We start from the raw sequence: 20,913 nt of genomic DNA, 5'->3' as shown, positions 1-20,913 counted from the left end.
ATTCAAGGGAAGTCCAAGCATTTACATTTAATAAGCTACGAAGACAGGTTTTCTTAGAACATTTCTGGCTAAGTAGAAAAGGTGCACACCTTTTATATCTTTAAAAAATCTGTAACAAAACAAATTCTGTCTAGCAGAAAGTCAATAAGAGCCATTGCACCCTTTAAAAACAAGAGATTTGCGTGGCCCTATGGTAAGTGTCCGGCTTCGCAGCTGAGCGACTAGTAACAATTACTAAGGGGCTCATTCCGAGTTGGGCAGTAAGGGTTTACGGGCACCGGTAAGGATGCCGGTGCCGGTAAACCCTTACTGCCCGTTTCCGAGGTCCCTTAGCGGGTCGCAGCAGGAACGGGTGGTCTGACCACACGTTCTCTGCGGAGCTAATAACGGTACCACAATTTAAAGTACCGTTATTAACGCCTTCCCCATTCCCATTGAGCCCTATGGGGGCTGAAATGGGAATGGGGAATGGTTTACTGAATGGGGACTTACCGGGTCCTTCAGGGTCGGAATGACCTGGTAAGTCCCCATTCAGCCAGACCGGACCGGACGCGGTATTGGAGGCAGCCATGGTGCTAATAGCACCATGGCTGCCTCCAATCTCGGAAATGACCCCCTAAATGTATGTATTTACTCGAGAACACATTGGCAGGCCCCCCCACAGCATGTATCCTCGACTTATGCCCCGACGCTTTTCCCACTGTATTTCTCAAGGGGTCGGGGGCTGAAGCACCATTACGCCACCTCAGCATTGGCGGAGTGTGGCACAGCAGGGGGGGAGCTATGACAATGGCTTTGCAGAGAGCAGACACGTATTAATAGCGTTCATGATCACTAGACGAGCACTCAGTAAAGAGGCGCAGGTGACAGGTTTAATGTGCGCAAACAGGGTGACATGAAGCACCAAAGGACACCTTCCATAACTAGAAACTGGTACTTCAACTGGCGCATGAACAAAAATGAAAGCGGCTAAGCTTTGATAGTCTGGCACACCACTACCATCATCAGGTACGGACTGGCCTATAGGGCACTAGGGCAATGCCCGAACCAAAAATGTAACATGCTGGTGTGGGCAGTTTTTTCAGTCAAAGTGGGCCACTTTATTGGCCCATGTGGGCCAGTTTGATGAGTTGTTTCACTCTGCAGCTAGTAGTCTTGACTATTGTTGCTGCATAAATAGTCTTTAAATTGCACCATTTGCATAGCATTTTATCAAAAAAACTCCCCCTTGGGTACTATTGAAACAGTCTGTCATAAAAGGAATGCATTGCCATATGCAACTGTGGGCCATTGGGACCGTTTCATGCCCCAGTCCGACCCTGCCCGTCAGGCAGAATGCTTAGTGCAGCCTTCTGCTTTTCTGCCTCTGTTTGTAATGGGAAAACGTGGCATACAGTCTGCCTGCTTACTTCCCAACTTGGCATATGTTCCACCTCAAAGGAACGTTCTTTCATTTTAGCCACACCCCGAGCTAGTCTTGGGGTCGAAGGCTTATGGCCACCTGGTTGCAAGATGATTACTAGGGGGTTTATGGTCAGTGGGAAATGAGAATTTTCTCCCCAAAAGTAGTCCCTGAGGTCTTGCGCTGCCCTATGAAGGAGTGGTTACATTCAATGCAGTTAGGGACTTCGAGGCAGACGCCGCAATGTCTTCTTCTTGCCCCTTCTGCTGGGTAATGGTCGATTCCATGCCATTTGCTCTTGCATCCACGGTGAAGCTGGTCCACCGATATATATGCCACCACCAGCTGATGAAGCCCTCGGTGTCTTCACAGACGCTAGGCTACGCATGCCAAAGAGGTTTGCAGGAGCAGCAACAAGAATTTAGTAACATATACCTGCTCCTGAATCTATCAGAACTTATGCATCACGTGGGAAGTGCAACCATGTCTACAAAATGAGTCATGAGCCATGCTTACCATCGGTTTACTTATTCTACATGATGATTGCAAAGACTTGACAGCGTTGGTAACACTGGTGAGAGTTTCACCGATTTACCAGGAGGCTCTTGGGACTTTTATCAGCGGGCTCGGTATTTCAACGCTTCATGCACAATATACTCAAGAACATCAGCAACGTGATCTACTTCCAGGATGATGCGCTACTCTTCCAGAACAATGCGGAGGATCGCAATCACAATTGAACAGAGCTGTCGTGCGCTTGTGCCAAGAGCAGTTCTACTTTGGTGCACTGACAGCCGAAGCCTGGGATACACCATCTAGGCTGAAGGACTTAGACCAAACGATGATCAAGTGCTGGCCATTAGGCAGGCGCAGGCACCCAGAGACAAGGAGCAGTTGAAGTCCTTCATGGGCCTCTATGAGTATTACTCCAAAGTTGTCAAGAATGCCCCCATCAAAACAGAGCTGATGAGACGATTATTGAAAAAAGGGTGCTGTTTATATAGAATGCCAATACTTGTTGAGAACCAGCTTCACCGTGGATGCAAAAGAAAATGGCATGGAATCGACCATTACCCAGTAGAAGGGGTAATAAGAAGACATTGTGTTGTGTGCCTCGAAGTCCCTAACTGCATCAAGTGCCACCACTCCGTCATAGAAAAAGAGAGGCTGGCTTGCGCATGGGCAGCACAACACCTCAGGTTCTACTTTTGGGCAGAAAATTCTCATTGACCATTTATTGGCTAAGCTGATGAAAAGTGCTAAATGTCCCCCTAAAATCGGGACATCTGCTGGTGTTGCCATGCTCTATGCAGACGATTTAGTGGTTTTTGACCAGTTGTTGACGGGCATAAAAGCAAGCATGAATGAGTTGGAGTGCTACTCAGGAGAGCATGGAATGTCTGTGAACCTAAAAAAGACCCGCACCATGCTAGTATCAGATAGGAAAGTCAGCAAAACCTGCTTGAGCACCAGCTTGGGTAGTATCGATTATACTGACATTGAAATCAAAACCAGACGGGCTAGGCAAATCACACATTTAGTTTGTAAATTTGCCACTAATTATGCACGTTTCTTATTGGAAGGTGTTCACTCCCTTTATAAGCAGTGTTGTTTTTCGGCGATTATGTATGGTTTGGAGGCCTTGGCGCTAACAAACTTAAAATGGCTGGATGTGATCGAAGGGTATTTTTGGTGCAATGTGTTGGGCATGCCCGTTCCGCGAGAATTGAGTATGTTCGTTTGGAGTTGGGCTTGGATTCCTTACAAACCATATTGTTAATATATAGGGGTGTTTTATTCTTGAAGGCACGGCTGTCCCCATCATGTCCGCTTTTAGCAAAATTGGGTGAGTGTTATGGCATGACACATAGTGAGAGAACTGGGGACCCCTTTGTGAGCCTATTTAAGTAAACTTGGCAACCGAATTCTGAACGTTGTGACGAGTTCCAGGTACTTACGGGGACTTTCAACCAGAGATGAATAAAGTGGGATTGGGTTTGAAACTATGAACATCTTTCACGTCTACATGGATACCCACAGGTGTGTCATGTGACACATAGATATCTGAAGCCCCAACGTTATCTGTCTCTTTGTCCTGATCCGGAGGTTCGTAAATTCTGATTACTGATGCACACTAATCAGCTACCTGTGCGCTCTGTATGTGGCGCAGAATGGAACTTACCAAAAGATGCAAGGTATTGCAGAATCTGTAAGATCCCAGACAATTTGGAAACCGCAAAACACCTGCTTACAGAATGGAGTATTTAGGACCTCTCTATATGACTACTCTGGGTAACCTAGTGCATGATTTTGATGCCATTCAGTCAAATCAAATTTGGATTTATTGCTCCAATACACAATCAGCCGCAACGCACTTGGCACCTTATTGGGTATGGAAAACATTATAATTGAAATTGACTGAATTTTTAGCAATTTGATTGAAATGTATATGAATTGATATGAATTGACCATTAACTGACTTTGTTTTTTTTAACTATCATGAAATGTTTATGATCTGTATGGATGTGTGTGTTTTATCACAGCTTTTAAAATTATTGTAAAGGAATATTTATATTTATATATTTGAACGTTGTTGGGAATGATTGATTTACTTTAATCAAATTAAATGGTAAAAGTCCTTTAATGAACTAAATATAATAAATAAATAATAAAAAAATAAAAAATAAATAAACCACCAGTAATAATCATCTTGCAACCAGGTGGCCATAAGCTTTTGACCCCAAGACTTTCTAGGGGTGCGGCTAAAATAAAAAGTACATTCCTTTGAAGTGAAACATATCCCAAGATTGTAAAGTAAGCAGGCACCCTCTTACCACACACTCCTATGACATGCGCTCCTACAACAGATGGTACTACAACACACTGTTACAACACACATTCGTACTACTCACACTCCTACGACATATGCTCCTACAACACATGCTCCTACTACACATGCTCATATGACACAAGCCGATACAAAACATGTTCCTACGACACAAGCTCCTATGACAAACTCTCATGAGAAATGCTTCTGCGACATGTGCTCCATACAATGTGTGCTACTATGACGCATGCTCCAACCACACCCTCTTACGACATGAGCTCCTATGCCACGTGGTCCTACAACAAGCGCTCCTAGAACACACGCTCCTACGACATACTCTCTGAAGAAACATGCTACTATGACATGCACTCCTACAACCGGCGCTCCTATGACACAAGCTCCTATGCCATGAGCTCCTATGATATGAGCTCCTATGACAAAAGCTCCTATAACACACCCTCCCCTGACACACTCTCATGAGACACGCTTTAGCAAAATGTGCTCCTATATCATTTGCTCTTATCACATGCCCTCCTATGATACCCTGTTATGACACCCATTTTTACAACACATGGTCCTACAACAAGTGGTCATACAGCACAAGCTGCTATGACACATTCTCTTATGAGACATGCTCCTAAAACAAGTGCACCTATGACATGTGTACCTATGCCAAATGCTCCTATGACAAGCAATCCTGTGACCTGCACTCCTACAACATGCACTAATATAACACACCATCTTACCACACACGCCTATGACAAACGCTCCTATGATACACACTCTTACGGCAAGCTCTTAACACACAAACTCCTACAGCCCACACACCTACTACAATGGCACAACATGTACCGATATGAAAGATGCTCTGACAACACCCTGTTACCATACACTTCTATGACATGCGCTCCCAGGACACATAGATCTACAACACACTATTACAACACACAGTCCCACAACAAGTGCCCCTATGATACACACTCCTGCAACACCTACTCCTACGACACATGCTCTTAGGAGACATGCGCTATATATGTTTGGTGCATGCCCACAATGAATGAAGATCTTTTTTACAACATGCGCTCCTACACACACCCTATTACCACACAGTAGTGGTCCTTCAACAAGCTTTGCCAAAACACACATGCCTACAACATGCCCTCCTATGACACATACTCTTAGGTGATATGCTCCTATGACACGTGCACCTAAGACATGTGCACCTACGACATGTTCTCCTATGAAAAAAGCTCCTACGACAAATGCTCATGTGACATGCCTTCCTACAACACATGCACCTACAACACGTCCCTTTAACATACATTCCTACGACACATGCTCTTATGACACATGGTCCTACAACACACTGTTACAATGCACACTCCTGCCACAAGTGCTCTAAAGACATGCACTGCTAGAGCATGCGCTCCTACGACACACACTCCTACAACACACGCTTTTACGAGCCAAACAAGTTACTTTCTTACCTGGTAACGTTCTTTCAATGGGATGTGCCTCCGAAGTATTGCACATCTTTGACAGTGATTACCACAGCTGTGCTGCTTCGGAATTTTTTTTCGGCGTAGGCGTCCTGCGTCGATGACATTGATACGCTCCCTCGAGGACCTCCTCCGACGGCCGACGTCGCCAGATGTTATATGAAGGACGCACGACGCCCATAGCTTCAGTTGTAGTTTTTCTCCCAGAACATGTGGCACCAATCTTCTGCCAGCCTTACCACAGAAAGCCTTGCGGAAACGGAAGCTGCAATCGCAAAAGAAATTCTTTAGCGGGGCAGGTAGGGAGGGTTCGATGTGGAATACGTCGGAGGAACATCCCATCAAAAGAACGTTACCAGGTAAGAAAGTAACTTGTTCTTTGAGGGGATTGTGTCCTCTGACGTATTCCACATCTTTGACAGACTCCCAAAGCAGTACCAACATAAGGAGGTAGGAAAAGAATTTAGAGATTTTAGAATGCCCAATCTAATTGCAGAATAGAGGACTGCCTTGCCAAAGGCCAAATCTTGCCCATGGATAGAGTCCAGGGAATAATGTTTCACAAAAGTATGAACAGAGGCCCATGTGGCCGCTTCGCAAATATTGCAAATCGGAACACCCCTCTGTAGTGCAGTGGAGGCAGCCATACCCCTAGTAGAATGGGGCCCTAAACCTACACGAGGGTCCTTCCCCGCCAAGCGATAACATTCAGAGATCATCAAAATGATTCATCTAGACAAGGTCTGCTTAGAAACAGCCTGACCTAAACACCTTCCAGCGTAATCACTAAAGAGCTGATCGTCCAGTCTGACCCGGGACATCCGTGAGAGATAGAAACTCAAAGCTCTACTAGGATCCAACCTATGGAGCCTCTTCTCTTCCTTACCAGGATGTGGAGGAGGATAGAATGGCGGAAGAATTACCTTCTGGCTCAGATGGAATTCCGACACAACCTTCGGAAGAAAGGAAGGCCGTACCCTAAGGACAACCCTGTCCTTACGGAACACAGTGAAGGGTGGTTTGGCGGAAAGTGCCTGCAACTCACTCACTCTGCGTGCAGAAGTAACCACAACTAAAAATACAGTTTTAAAGGACAACAGTCTCAATGGACAGCAATGTAAGGGCTCAAACGAAACTCCCATCATGAACTTTAAAACCAAATTCAAATCCCATCCCGGCACCTGGAAAGGCGACGGTGGAAACCCATGAGTTAACCCTTTCAGGAACTGAGAAATCAAAGGGATTTTAAAATATGATCAGTCCTCAGACGAGCGCTTAAATATGGACAGCGCCGCCAGGTAACCCTTAATGGTACCTACTTGTAGGCCCTTGTGGGCTAAAGAAAGCAAAAAAGTCAAAAACCAAAGGAATGGAGCATTGGAAAGGATCCACATTCTGTACCCTGCACCAGTCGCAGAACTTCTTCCAACGGCAATTGTACAGGGATTTCGTTCGGGCCTGCTGGCCGAAAGCAACACCTCCATCACGTCTTCAGGGAGGTCCCAATCCTTATATCTCAGCCTTTCAGATACCAAGCATGAAGGCTGAGAGACTTGACCTTTGGATGGAGAACTCAACCTCCCCTCCCGTGAGAGCAGATTGTCTCGGTAGGGAAGACGGCATGGAGGGCAGATGGACATGTCCAGAAGGTCTGGGTACCACGGTCTCCTGGCCCATACCGGAGCAATGAGAATAGTACGGGAACTGAACCTCCGTAACTTCTGCAACACTTGCGGAATGACGGGGACTGGAGGAAATGCGTACAGCAGTGGGAAGGACCACTCCACTATGAACGCGTCCCCTAAGGCTCCTCTTGGAGGAAATTCCCGTGAGCAGAATCTTTCACACTTCCGGTTGACACTAGTGGTGAAGAGATCCACGTGTGGGGTCCCCCAAAGGGCGAAGATCTCCAAAAGAACTTCCTGAACCAGCTCCCATTCGTGAGAGACCGTGCTCTGCCTGCTTAGAACGTCCGCCACCACGTTTTCGTCTCCGGCCAGATGAACTGCCGAGATCGAAATTTCCTCATGGATGGCCCAGAACCAGAGCTGCATCGCCTCTCTTCACAGTGGGAGTGACCCTGCCCCCCTCTTTTTGTTGAGGTAGTGCATGGCAACTGTATTGTCCATCATAATCAGGACATTCTTCCCCTGTACAGACGGCAGAAAAGCCTTCAGGGCTAGCCTGACAGCCCGCAGCTCTAACAGATTGATGTGGAGTCTGGACTCCGACAGAGAACAACGACCGCTGGCCATCAGCTCGTTGGCATGAGCTCCCCAACCCGTGAGGGATGCGTCCATCACGATCGTCACTTCTGGCCACGGTTGCCAAAACGGAGACCATCTGAACAGATTTCCTTTGACGGCCCACCAAAGAAGGTCCTGGGCGACCAAGGTTGGAATCTGAACGGGGTCCGACATCCTGCCAGAAATCTGAGACCACTACATCTTGAGTGTCCACTGCAGAGATCTCATCCGCAGCCTGGCTTCAGGCACCAGTAGAATGCAGGATGCCATGAGGCAGAGCAATCTCAAGAACTCGAACGCCGGGAGACTCTGGGCACGTTGAAATGTGTCCACCATCTGCAGAATATGGTGAGCCCTCACCTTGGGAGGCGAACACTATCCCAGGGATGTGTCGAGCACTGCTCCGATGTACTGGAGCCGTTGGGTAGGTGTCAAGTGGGAATTCTTTAAGTTGAGGGAGAAACCCAGCCTGTGAAGGGAGTGGCAGGTGACTGACAGATGATCCAGGACTACCTCGGAAAAACGCGCCCTGATCAACCAATCGTCCAGGTAGGGGTAGAAGTGAATCCCCCCTTTCCTGAGATACGCTGCCACCACCACCACCAGCTTGGTGAAGACCCTTGGGCGGAGGTCAATCCGAACGGCAGGACCCGAAACTGAAAATGTGAGTCGCCAACCACGAACCTCAGGTACTTCCTGTGCTTGGGATGAATCGGCACATGAAAGTAAGCATCCTTGAGGTCGAGAGACACCAACCAGTCCTGAAGTTGAAGGGCCTGGAGGACTTGAGAGAGAGTAACCATCTTGAACTTGTCCTTCTTGAGGAGCTTGTTCAAACCATGCAAGTCCATGATGGGTCTCAATCCCCCGTCATTTTTCGGGATAAAAAAATATGGGGAATACCATCCCTTGTTCTTCTCCGATACATGCACCAGTTCTATGGCGCCTTTCTCCAGCAGGGATTTGATTTCCTGCGCAAGGAGCGGATCCGGACTCTTCAAAGAGAGCTTCCCGAGTGGATTGTCGTGAGGCCTCTGCCGGAAAGGAAGACAGTAGCCGTGGGCTATGATCTCCAGAACCCACACATCTGAAGTAATGGCACACCATTCTAGAAGATGGTGCGCTAGCCTTCCCCCAACCGGCGAACCATGGGAAATGGCCTCATGACAGAGCGGAAGCGGCTGCGGCAGTGCCTGAGGGCAAAGAGGCAACTGCCTGAGCGGCTTTGGCACCTCGAGTACCTTGTTTCCACCTCTGGTACTCCTACGTTGGCCCCTTTGACTGGCAGCTCCCCTCGATCTACCAAAGGAAGAGTAGTATCGAAAGGAACCTCCCCTCCATTGCTGTCCCCTAGGACAAAAAGGCGGAGGTTGACGTACTGCAGCACTCAACGACTTTGCTGCAGCTTTGGAGGTCTGCAACCTCTCAAGGCTCTCGTCAGCCTTGCTGCCAAAGAGATGGACACCATCAAAGGGCATGTTGAGAAGCCGGGACTGCACATCAGGAGCAAACCCCGACTTCCGCAACCACGCAAACCTGCGCATCACGGTGCTCGCTGCCATGGACTGGCTGATACAGTCTTCCACGTCCAAACCCGACTGAAAGAACTCCCACATGGCATCCTATCCTGAATGAGGGCAAGAAAACCATCCCGTTCCTCCCCTTCGGGAACATGTTCAGCCACCAATGACCCACAATTCCACAGAGTGTGCATGAATCTTGCAAGGGCACAAACAGAGTTGGCTGCCTTTAAAGCCATACCCCCAGAAGAAAATACTTTCTTCGCCCAGCCGTCAAAGCGTTTCTCGTCCCTATCAGGAGGGATTGTAGGGTACGCAGCCTGCTTTGTTGGGGCCGTAGCCACCTGCACCACCAAACTCTCTGGAGTACGGTGCGTAAACAAGTAGCAGGGGTCACCAGGCTGGACGGTATTTATTCGGCAAAGACTTGTTCACTGCCAGGAGACTCTCTGGAGCAGTCCAAGCCGCTACCACCCTTCTTTGTAAGGCCATGTGAAATGGCAACACCGGGTCAGTGGGTGGACCTTGGTCCAAAATATATGTGAGGTCATCCTGCAGAAAATCCACAGGTGGAGCCGACCAACCCAGATATTCCGTCACCCTCGACATGAGGCGCCTGTACGATGAGTCAGCATGCGTACTGGGCTCATACCTGCCAAACTCAACCTCCGGGGAGGTATCCAGACCACTGGCGTCGTGCAAAGACTGACGCAGGTCTTCCAGCGGGCTATGCCCTGACAACAGGTCATCAGGAACCTCAGAAGGCACCTCTTCCTCAGACCCTTCCTCAACCTCAGAAATGTACTTAAAGGGTTGGAACAATTCCACCCTGGGAGGAGGAACAGAGTATGGGTCGAAAACAGGCCACACAGACATGCTGAGTACCTTCCTAGGAGCCTCCACAGCTCTCCAGGGTACCTCCAACAAAAATTCCTCAAAAGGCGTTGAGGGCGCTGATGGGAGTGGAGTAGACATCGACGGAGGCGCTTACGACTTCGACAGCGGCTTCGAGGCTGGAGCCCCAAGCGTGTCCTTCGACGGCCTTGGCCCCAATGGCGTCGATGCCTTCCTCAGAGCCAGAGCCTCGAGAAATTCCCTCGACAGACATGGCGCAACGGCATCGAGAGCCGGGACGTGGAGCGGGCACGATGGTGATCCTCCTTGTCCGACCGAGACCTTGAAGGTTCTCTGTGATCGCGCCGACCACCCGAGCCCGAAGGCGTGCGAGCGGTGGCTCTAGAGCATTACTCGCCGGCTTCTCTCGAAGGCACGGCCGGAACGGTGCCCTGTGCTTCAAAAATCCCCAACATCTCCTTACGGAAGGCGTCCCATTCCTCCGGAGATGAGTGCTTGGTGGGACAAGCAACCCGCCGTCTGGCGGAGTCCTCAGACGAGGACGGGGAAGGCGACCGATGACGGCACTTCCTTGCATGCCTCGAAGAGGCCGAGGAATAGCGGGACCCACTCCTGGAACGAGACCCCCTGGACTTACACCGACGTGGAGAGTCGCCCCTCGAATCGTCGGTCGAAAGTCCAGCGGATTTTGACTTATGGGGTTTGGAAACCCTACCCGCCGACAGCTTTGTCTTCCGTTCCCGCAAGGCCTTCGACGTCAAAGACTGGCATTCGTCGCAGTCATCAGTGGCGTGGCTCTCACCCAGGCACCAGAGGCAGATATTGTGCGGGTCTGTCAAAGACATCTTGGAACCGCAGTCCCGACACTTCTTGAAGCCCGACTTTGGGGTAGCAGAAGACAAAGACATTTTCTTGTAGAACTTACAACAATATTCGGAAGAAATGATACACAAGAACCGAGGCGCGCTGAGAATTCGAAGCAAACACATTCACGGAAAAAACAGAACTGAGACTACGGGCGTCGTGCGTCCTACATATAACATCTGGTGACGTCGGCCGTCGGAGGAGGTCCTCGAGGGAGCGTATCGACGTCACCGATGCAGGACGCCTACGCCGAAAAAGTTTTCTGAAGCAGCACAGCTGTGGTAATCAATGTCAAAGATGTAGAATACGTTGGAGGACACAAACCCCTCGAAATGCTCCATATATATTTGGTACATTCCCAGAATAAAGATGCATCTTTCATGTGAACTGTGCAAAGAATGTAAGAGTTGCACAGTTCATATATTGTGCGATTGCATCCTCTGAAAACTCACATGAAAGTCAGACCTAACTTTAATATAATCATTCACATGAAAGCAATGGCACAAGCTATACAAACAGGCATGGGAGTTTTACAGTTCATACATTACGCTATTCATATAACACGTGCTCCTACAACACACCCTCTTACCACACACTCCCACAACGCATGCTCCTAGGACACACACTCTTATAACACACACTCTTACTACAAGCTCTTAGTAGACAAGCTTCTACAACCTAGGCTCCTACAACATATTCTAAGACATGTGTTCCTATAACAATTACTCCTATGACACCCTCTTACCACCCACTCCTACACTGTGCACTCCTACGACACATAGTCCTCCATCACACTGGTACAACACACACTCCTATAATTGCTTGTACGACATGCACTGCTATGACATGCGCTCCTACAAAACGTGCTCTTAGGAGAAATGCTCTGCCTATATTTGGTGCATGCCCAGAATGAATGTTCATCTTTCATACCAACTGTGCCAAGAAAGTATGAGATTCACAGTTCATACAATATGCCATTGCATCTTCTGAAACCTCATATTAAAGTCAATGCTGATTTTGATGTCAGTGTTCATATTTAAATTCATAATGTACAAATTGAATACCTCATACACCTCTTTGCACAGTTTGTGCACATTGATTTAAGTACACATTGTAAAAGTTATGTACGCCTCTTGTACATATTTAAAATGCACATCACAGTTATAACGAGTGTACAAAGATATGTAGATTATGTGCATTACGCACACTCAGAATGAAACTACTGCTTGTATACAAAATGTACAAGGACATTTAGAGTATGTACATTACATTCCCTCAGAATGAATGTGCAAATTCTATCCCAAATGTACACAGACTGTAGAATATGTACATTACACAAACTGAGATTAAATGTACAGCTTCTATTCAAAATGTACACTGACATGCAGAGTATACCCAGAATGAATTTACAGCTTCTATATAAAATATACATGGACCTGTAGATTATGTACATTACCTGGCCCCAAATAAATGTACAGCTTCTATACAATATGTACATGAACATGTAGAGTATGCATATTACACATACTCTGAATATATAGAGTTTATACAAAATGTACACGGATATATGGAGTATGTACATTACAAATCAAAAACGATCAAGTAACTATAAAAACAAGTTGGAATTATTTGCCTTTTTGTTTTTTACAAAATAGTTAAGGTTAAACCAACAAAAACTTCAAGTCTACAAACATTACAAATGATAACGTTAAGGCAACAACATAATAAACATTATCAATTAATTAAAACATTATATTATATTCAAATCAAATATCAGGGTAAGGTTAACTCACCCTGTTATTGGTTTATAATGGTTTGCTTTGCTACAAAATATTTATAGTTTATAGTGAAAGTAATGTAATATGTTGTGTGAATATTTGTTCGTGTGTAACAAAAATTGTACAATGTTTTACATTTGTGTTGCTTTTTTAATATTTACATTTTGTCTATTGACTTCAAAATGGCGAGCGCAGCCATTGAGAACTCAGGGGTTTACCAAAACATAAGCATTAGGGAGGTGTCAGGACTCAAGGGGAAGTGCCCTAAACAAGGGGAATAAGGAGGTTTGTAGGCACTAACAAAGACAGGAGGGGTTTCAAAATCAAAGTGAAGCACTACAAGGAAAGAATGAAAACACCTGGGAGGAAGGTGGAATCAAAAAGCTGGACCATCCCACAGGAATTGGGAGACAGACAATCAGAGAAACAAATCACAGGGACCTTTCTCTAATAAGCCTAATTTACAAACCTATTAAAGGATGGGAGAAATTGGGAATGGGCCTGGCTTCCGGCTTCGAGGGCTGGAGAAAGAGCTTGTAGCCAGTTGGGAACTGAATCAGAGGAGGCTGTTCTGTTCTCTGAGACCTATATCTTGAAACAGAAGTATTGTGCTCAGGAACAAGTTAAACTGGAATTTCATCGGCCCAACCACACCAGTTTACAGTACACAAAATAGCTCCTCTGACCATGCAAGTGACCATCCACCCCTCATGAAGGGATGAGTGTGGGGGAGAGCTGAGAGTAATCCTGAACAAGCAACTAAGGAGGGAACATTGTGGAACAGAAGATGCAGGTTCTACAGATTAACAGTTCCAAGCTGGAAGCTCTCATTTATGACAAAAGAAAATTTTATCATGACAAATGTGAAGAAACCAACCAAAAGAGAAACCAAGGATGCTTTGGAAAGCGAAATATTAGAATGGCTACCCAATAAGATTGTCCTGGATTGATCAGCCCACAGGACCTGAAAATGTTGAATAGAAGTAAAATAACAGAATGTTGCCCACAAAAATCTAGAGACTGTATCATAGTCAAATGTAGCCAGAGCAATCTCCCAAACTAGCAAGCTGCGAAACCAGCAGAATCATCTTTCAGGATTGTCCTAGAATGTTAGTGGCTCGGATGCACATGCTAATCATATCATCAGGACCAAATTGGCATGTTTGGATATTACCACTTTGCTTTTTTGTTTTTGACCTAACCTGTATATTACTGCTTTTTCGGGACATCCGCACATTTCTTTCAGTGATAGACCCATGTGACTGTCCTTTTTTCCTAATCAGCACATTTGCCATAGTTATTTATGGAATATCCTTCTGACGTATTGGCATAGTTTTATTTCTCAATCTTATTTCCTATTGTGTGAGTTTGTTATAATTTCATTTTGCTGTTATTAAAATGTGTGTGTGCTAAAGGCTACACAGAGGAAATGTGTTCTGAATAAAAAGTTCAACTACAACTCTATCCCTCAGTTTCACAGCGGCACTCTTTCTATGAACACCGTTCCCCGGTACCTCACTTCCACTCCTTTTCACTCTGTCTTTTCTCTTTTTCCCACCATGCCTCCACTTATTCCCAGCTCCACTCCTCTTTTGGTCTCTTCCATTATTTTCTCGAGCACCTTTCTTTTCTCTTACTGCCTGCCTTTTGACTCCTTCTCCTGACCCGCCTCACTTGCATGCTTCAAACACCTCTGCTCCTGTACCAACATGCACACACACACTGGTCTGAACAACTTTTTTTTTATACCTGCTGATCTTCTCGTCAACAGTTATCAAAGGTTCAAGTATGTTCACCTGTGTATGGGTTATGGGTAATATGTGTGATTAGCCAAAGTTTCTACCGACTACAAGACTGCCACTTGACCGTCCTTGATGCTAGCACCGCACTGCCAATCCATGGTCTGACTTGTCATACGCCCTGGGTGCCATCTTGTCTTGACATGCTATGTGGAACCTGAAACTACGCAGATTGAGGCTTGAATCTTCCTACTCACTGGTTGACTAATTGTGATGTTTTGTAGTGGGTGCAAATAAGCGCGTGCATGGTCGGAAGACTGTGAGGTGCTGTCTTTGTGCAAACCATGTCTCGCCCTTACAAGATCCATATGAATGCCTACGCTGGTGGCTCAACAAGTTGTGTGAACTGTCAATGTTATTTTAGTATTGCTGAAACTCTTTTTTCTCTGCCTAAAGTGTCTCTGCCTAGATGGCATGGGAACACATGTGAGGTTATGGATGGACTGGAGTGCCTGGGGAATCCCCTGTGCACCTTCTCTTAGCCAGCACCACAGGTCGCATGATGGCGCACGTCCGAACGGTTACAACAACCCCAACCACTAGCCTCACAAATGGGGTTTTCTCACAGTGGCTACTGAGGACTGAATATATTTGGTTTGTTTTAGGGGTGGACTGTGGACCTCTGGTCCTTGTGATAGAGATTGGACTAGACCTCCGAGCTTGTAAATATGGCTTTTGCACTGTGGACCTTCGGTGTTGCATTCGGGAAACTAGGTCCTATAGAGGGGACTGTTTTGTTGTTTCTGTTTTCTATTCCATCCATCTTGACAATCAGAGAGAGTGCTATTTGGTTTAAATATTTGATCATCCCAGGGAAGGGCTGAGAAGAGAAAAGGGAAGAGATCCACACTGGTGTATGTAATAGATAAAGGTGCTTAGCTGTAATCCAGGAGTGAGTATTTTCTGTCGATCTCATGGCATATGCCACAGTAGGTATTACTGCAGTGTTCTCCGTGTACTATAGCCTTGAACCTGGAACATACAACTCAACATTGTTGCAGTAAGTGTTTTGCGTTTTAAGGATTACTTTTTTGTCCAGCTGAAAGCAATGCGATCCTTTTGCTTTCTCTTTTGAATTAGTTGCCACCGGCATGCCATTAATCATGCAATGTGACACTTTCTTTTTTTGAAGTGTCTGCTTGCAAAAAAAGGCTGTAAACTTTTCAAATCACAGTTTACCAAGGCTTCAAAAGCTTGAAACCCAGATTAACGTAACACGAATCAAAGTTTGTCGAATTCAGAATATTCAGAGTTCAAACAAATTTACCCAGCCAGGCCTACATTTTAAATTGATCCAGACTCATACTTTAGAGAACCATGTTGTGTTTGAGCATCATCCTTGGCCGGTTGCCACTCTGAGTGAGCATCCTACTAGTAGCATGGTCATGGAATGTTCCTAACAACGTAATTAAGTTATTGACAGCAACTTGGATTGCTTGTACAACACAAAACAATGTAACCCGGCATGTGTTGGCAACATCCTTGCAGCTAATTGTGATTGTATTTATCTTCGGGCAATTCTGGTTGTATTTTATTAACTAGCAAAAGAACAATGTATCTCCAGGCAATGGTTTATTTGTTATTTTATTTGTATGGCGCGCCGAACCCAGGGGTATCTGGGCGCAAGGGTTTACAAGTATACTTTAGGCTTGGGTTTACGGGCATTACAGAATAGGATATATACAAGATATAATTAGAATGTGTATGAGATTGCAAAGACAAAATAGAAAAGGGGACACTACATTACATAAACCAGTGGTGAGTACAAGAAGCAGGAATAGCGGTGATAAGCTTGCATAAAAGCTATATTACATAATACAGTAGTGTGTACAAGAAGAAAGCAAGCGACGACAAGGATTCACTTGTCGTTTGTTGTGAGCCAATTTAGAGTATTACGCCTAAAATTGTGGAAGGATTGGTCCACTCTCAGTGAATATGGGAGTGCGTTCCAATTCTTTGCTGCCATAATCGGGAATCTACTTCCTCCAGATTTTTTTCATTTGAATCTGTGGATGGCCAGACTGTTGAGGCATTTGTAAGTTAGGGGGGGCCGTTTTGAGCATGATTCTGTCGTTGATGGACAGCCATTTGTTTTGTCTCCTCAACTCTGAGATGTAATCTATGTTAGGAATGCTTAATGCAGTTCTGATATCGTTATTCTGTAAGATTTGGATTTTATTAACAATGTACTTACTCTCACCTAAGTACAAGGCATTGCAGTAATCCAGCTTCGAGAGGATAAGGGCGTTGGCTAGGATGATGCAGCTTTCTTTGGATAGGAAAGGCCTACAGGCCCTGATTAACTTACAGGTGTAGGCAGTTGCCAATGCCATAGTATTCACTTGTTTACTTAGGGATAAGGCAGAACCTATGTAAAAACCTAAGGTTTTGACCTCTTTTACAACTTTAATATTGCTCCGTCAATACTGGAAGAGGCATATTTGGTGCTGAGTTTGTTAAGGTTGGCAACGGTTCCAAGTATCAGGAGCTCTGTTTGATCATCATTCAGGCATAGGCCTAGGGCTGCCATCCATGCCTGCATGATTAGGTAGATTTTATTCACAAGGGCCATGTCCTTATCATAGTCTCCTGAGAGGCGTATGAGGATCTGGGTGTCATCTGCGTAATTCGTGTAGGTGACACCCAGATTGTCCAATTTGTCGAACAGAGGCTTTGTGTATATATTGTACATTGTTGGTGAGGTGCAGGAACCTTGCGGTACACCACAGGTTATTGGTATATGGTATACAGCAGCTGAGGGGGAGAACACTCTCATGGTCCTATTATTCAAGAAGGATTGTATCCATGCAATTGCATCCTTGGAAAAGTGAGCCGCTGATCAAAAGCAAGGCAGTTTTCCCTTTGTCCTTAAGTTCATCGATTGAGTCTTTAGATCGATTAGTGACGTTTCCGTGCCGTGTTGCGCCCTAAAGCCAGACTAGCGGATGCTTAGGAGATGATTGGTTTCTAGATACTTCTGGATCTGCAGATATGATACTTTATCTACAATTTTAAGTAAGACAGGAACTGTTGTAATCGGCCTGTAATTGGTAGTAATTGTAGGGTCCAGCGTTTCTTTTTTAGCAAGGGTAAAACCCGTTTCTCTTTTAGGTTGCTTGGAACAATGCCTGATGAAAAGGATGCATTGATTAATTTAGAGATGAATGGCGCCAGAGCTCTGGCTGCATCTTTAATTATCTGGGCTGGACAGCTGTCTCCCTGACATCTAAAGGGTTTGAAGGAGGAAAGGGTTTTTTCTACCTAAAGGATAGAGACTTTGGAGAATCTGAACTGTTGCAGCATTTTTGTAGAGTGATCTGACGTACTAAGATGCATGTCAGAGTTGGGCAGGTTTGCTTTTTTATCTGCAATCTTATTTTGTAGTAAGGCAATTTTATTTGTTAGGGCATTCTGGATATTAGAACACCAGAGTTTGTACTTCACACAGTTGTCAGTGGGAGGGATAGGAGTTTTCATTTCTCTTAAAATCACGAATAATTCCTTGGTACTTGAACTCGCTTTATTAATCCTCTCATTATAGGAATCTTTTTTGGTACAAATTATTTCTTTTGTGTATATGGCAGAGATATTAATCAAGTTTGTTTTGTTTTCCTCAGACGGAAGGTGTCACCAGGTGACTTCCAGTTTTCTTCTTTCTGCTCTAAGGGCTTTTAGATGTGGCGTAAACCAAGAATTCAAGTGAGCTCTAGGTTTACTTTTACGCATTTTAAGTGGGGCAATGTGGTCTATAGCTTTAGCCATAGTGGTATTGTAAGCATCAACTAAAGTATCTGATCAGAGGCGATCGACAATGAGTTGAGGCAGGGGATAATGTGAGGTAGTATCTTATCTGCCGTAATATTTCTTTTATTCCTCGTGAGGAGTGGCGGTGCTATAAGCTTAACTTTGGAGACTAGGGTATTTGCTGCTAAGGTGAATGCTATCAGGAGGTGTCCAAGGTTGGGGGGTAATGGATGTGATTGAGGTTTCACAGTTCATGTCAGCCACCCAATGTTCTGCCTTTGTCATGAGTAGGCTGGGTCACTCTTTAGATAAGACCAAATTCCATGAATGCGTTGGACACTGCAAGAGCTTGTTGGTCATTGAGATCATTAAAACCAATGTTAAAATCCCCAAACAATAATATTTGTTGAACATCTTTAGTTTTTTCAGATAGTATTATGGGAATATCCTCCTCGAAAGTACCAATAGGTCCAGGTGGTCTGTATGCTAGATGGATAATTAAGGTACATGAGTTACAGATAGGTACCTTGGCTGTGAGAAGTTCACAGGATTTAACTACTGGTGAGGGGACTATTATTATAGCTTTATGATGCCCATTTTACCCAGTGTTGTAGTGGTACACTGGGATGGGGCACAATTATACATGTGTCTACTGTGCATACAGTGTTACTTTAGGGTGCACAATTTTCGGATTGGAAAATACATGATTCGCTGAGGCAAAATACTGATGTGGCCTGGGACCCTGGCTCGCATGCATCAATTCAGGCACATTCAGGCACCACCATGTGAATATTTCACTGGCGTTGTCTCCACATGATTGGTGATAGTCAATGCATTGCATATACAATCAGCAGCAGCTATATTTATGGACCCCCTTCACAAGACGGAACTTTGTATCGACCTTTTATTTTACCTGTTAATATACATAGTAACAGATGGCGCAGTAAGGATTGTGGGTTCTTCATCTGGCAGTTTTCCCATCAGGAGTGCACTCTGCAGATTTTCAACTGTACTCAGCAACTGCTGGGACACCATACTCTGAAAGATAAAACAATGAATTGGCACAATATTGAAAAGCTCACATTGAAAAAAGGCTGCAAGAACAATGAATGTGCATTGTCACTGTTGTACCTGTCCGTGTCTTTCTGATACGACTGAAGATTTTGAGCACCGCCACATGAACTCTTCATGCCCTTGCAGTGGTTGCTTATCCCAAAATTCTTACATGATTATGCCGTTGACTATATGTGGTGGTACAGTGACAATATACATCAACAGGGCTGGCTGCATGTCTGGGGCAGATGGCATTGAATTGTGTGTTTCTCGTTTGGTTACATTTCAAAGGGAATACTGCTTCTATGTGCTTCTATGCATGTTTGTATTAATTACTCATTCTTTTTTTTTAAATATATAGTTATAAACTTTAGCACATCAATACAAAAAGACAAGAAAAAACATAATAATTACATACATTATCACACACATTATTATTACATACACAATTTACTCATCGTATGCATGTTGAGGATTGGGATGTTGTAAGTGCACAGCAAAAGATTGCAAATAAGGTGTAGATTTGTATCAATGCAATACATTTATTATATGTCCTTTTTCTAGTTTTACTTGCTTTTAAGCATCCTTCTAATTTTCGTTCAACACAAAAACAAATTCTTGAAGAGAGTTGGTTTACAAGTTTGCACTGGATAATCTTGATCAAAGATAATTAGTGGGGACGAAACATTTAAAAAATGATGTAGCTGATTGCTCATAATTTACTCTCACATTTCAGGTGGGAGATTTTTTCAATCCTTTCAACTACCTTCAATTTTGCTGTAAATAATTTTTACGTTTGCCTTAAAACATATTTAACTTTTATGTTTATTGTATCTCAAGATGTCATTTTGTGAACAGCACTCCAAATGCTTTCAGACCAAAGTTTAAATGTTTAGACTACCCCTAAATAAAGTTGGAGATATGGCTATTTGGCCAGCTTGAATGACTGAAGTTGTATTGCCTACCCTAGTCACCTGTCCATTGGCTACCTCTGATTTACCTATCAGTGGCACAGGAGGCGGGAGCCGGCCTGTTGTTCAAAGGCCCACTTCCGGTCCCAGACCTCCATTCTATTTCTTTCCCTGCACCTTGATGACCTCGTGCTCTCTGCGCGCACCTTTAAACCTGGAATCGGCTGCTCATTTTATTTCTCTGCAGCCTGCTAGCCTCTCGCTCCTTGTGCGCACCATTCAAGTAAGTGAAAATCAACAACATTTCATCTTCTACGGCCTGCAAACCCTGTCTTCATGTGAGGTCCAATCTCCATTTGAAAACAGCTGTTCCTTTAATTTCTGACTGCCTGCAAACCTCGTGCTCCATGCGAGG

General features: G+C 45.0%; 1 protein-coding gene across 3 annotated transcripts in view; it reads right to left on the bottom strand.

Annotated features, from left to right (window-relative positions):
• Positions 1–20,913, bottom strand: part of LOC138455382 (polycystin-1-like protein 2) — a 900,768-nt gene that overhangs the window by 498,021 nt on the left and 381,834 nt on the right. For all 3 annotated transcript variants that reach the window (XM_069607102.1, XM_069607103.1, XM_069607104.1), the window contains one exon: positions 19,448–19,572. In XM_069607102.1, the coding sequence (XP_069463203.1) occupies positions 19,448–19,572 (125 nt within the window). The remainder of the gene's footprint in view (positions 1–19,447; positions 19,573–20,913) is intronic.

The sequence above is a fragment of the Ambystoma mexicanum genome, chromosome 1p, assembly GCF_040938575.1.
Source record: "Ambystoma mexicanum isolate Mex_15411 chromosome 1p, UKY_AmexF1_1, whole genome shotgun sequence".
NCBI lineage: Eukaryota > Metazoa > Chordata > Amphibia > Caudata > Ambystomatidae > Ambystoma > Ambystoma mexicanum.
The sequence above is the reverse complement of the archived record's forward strand: the minus strand, read 5'-3'. Positions and strand labels throughout refer to the sequence as shown.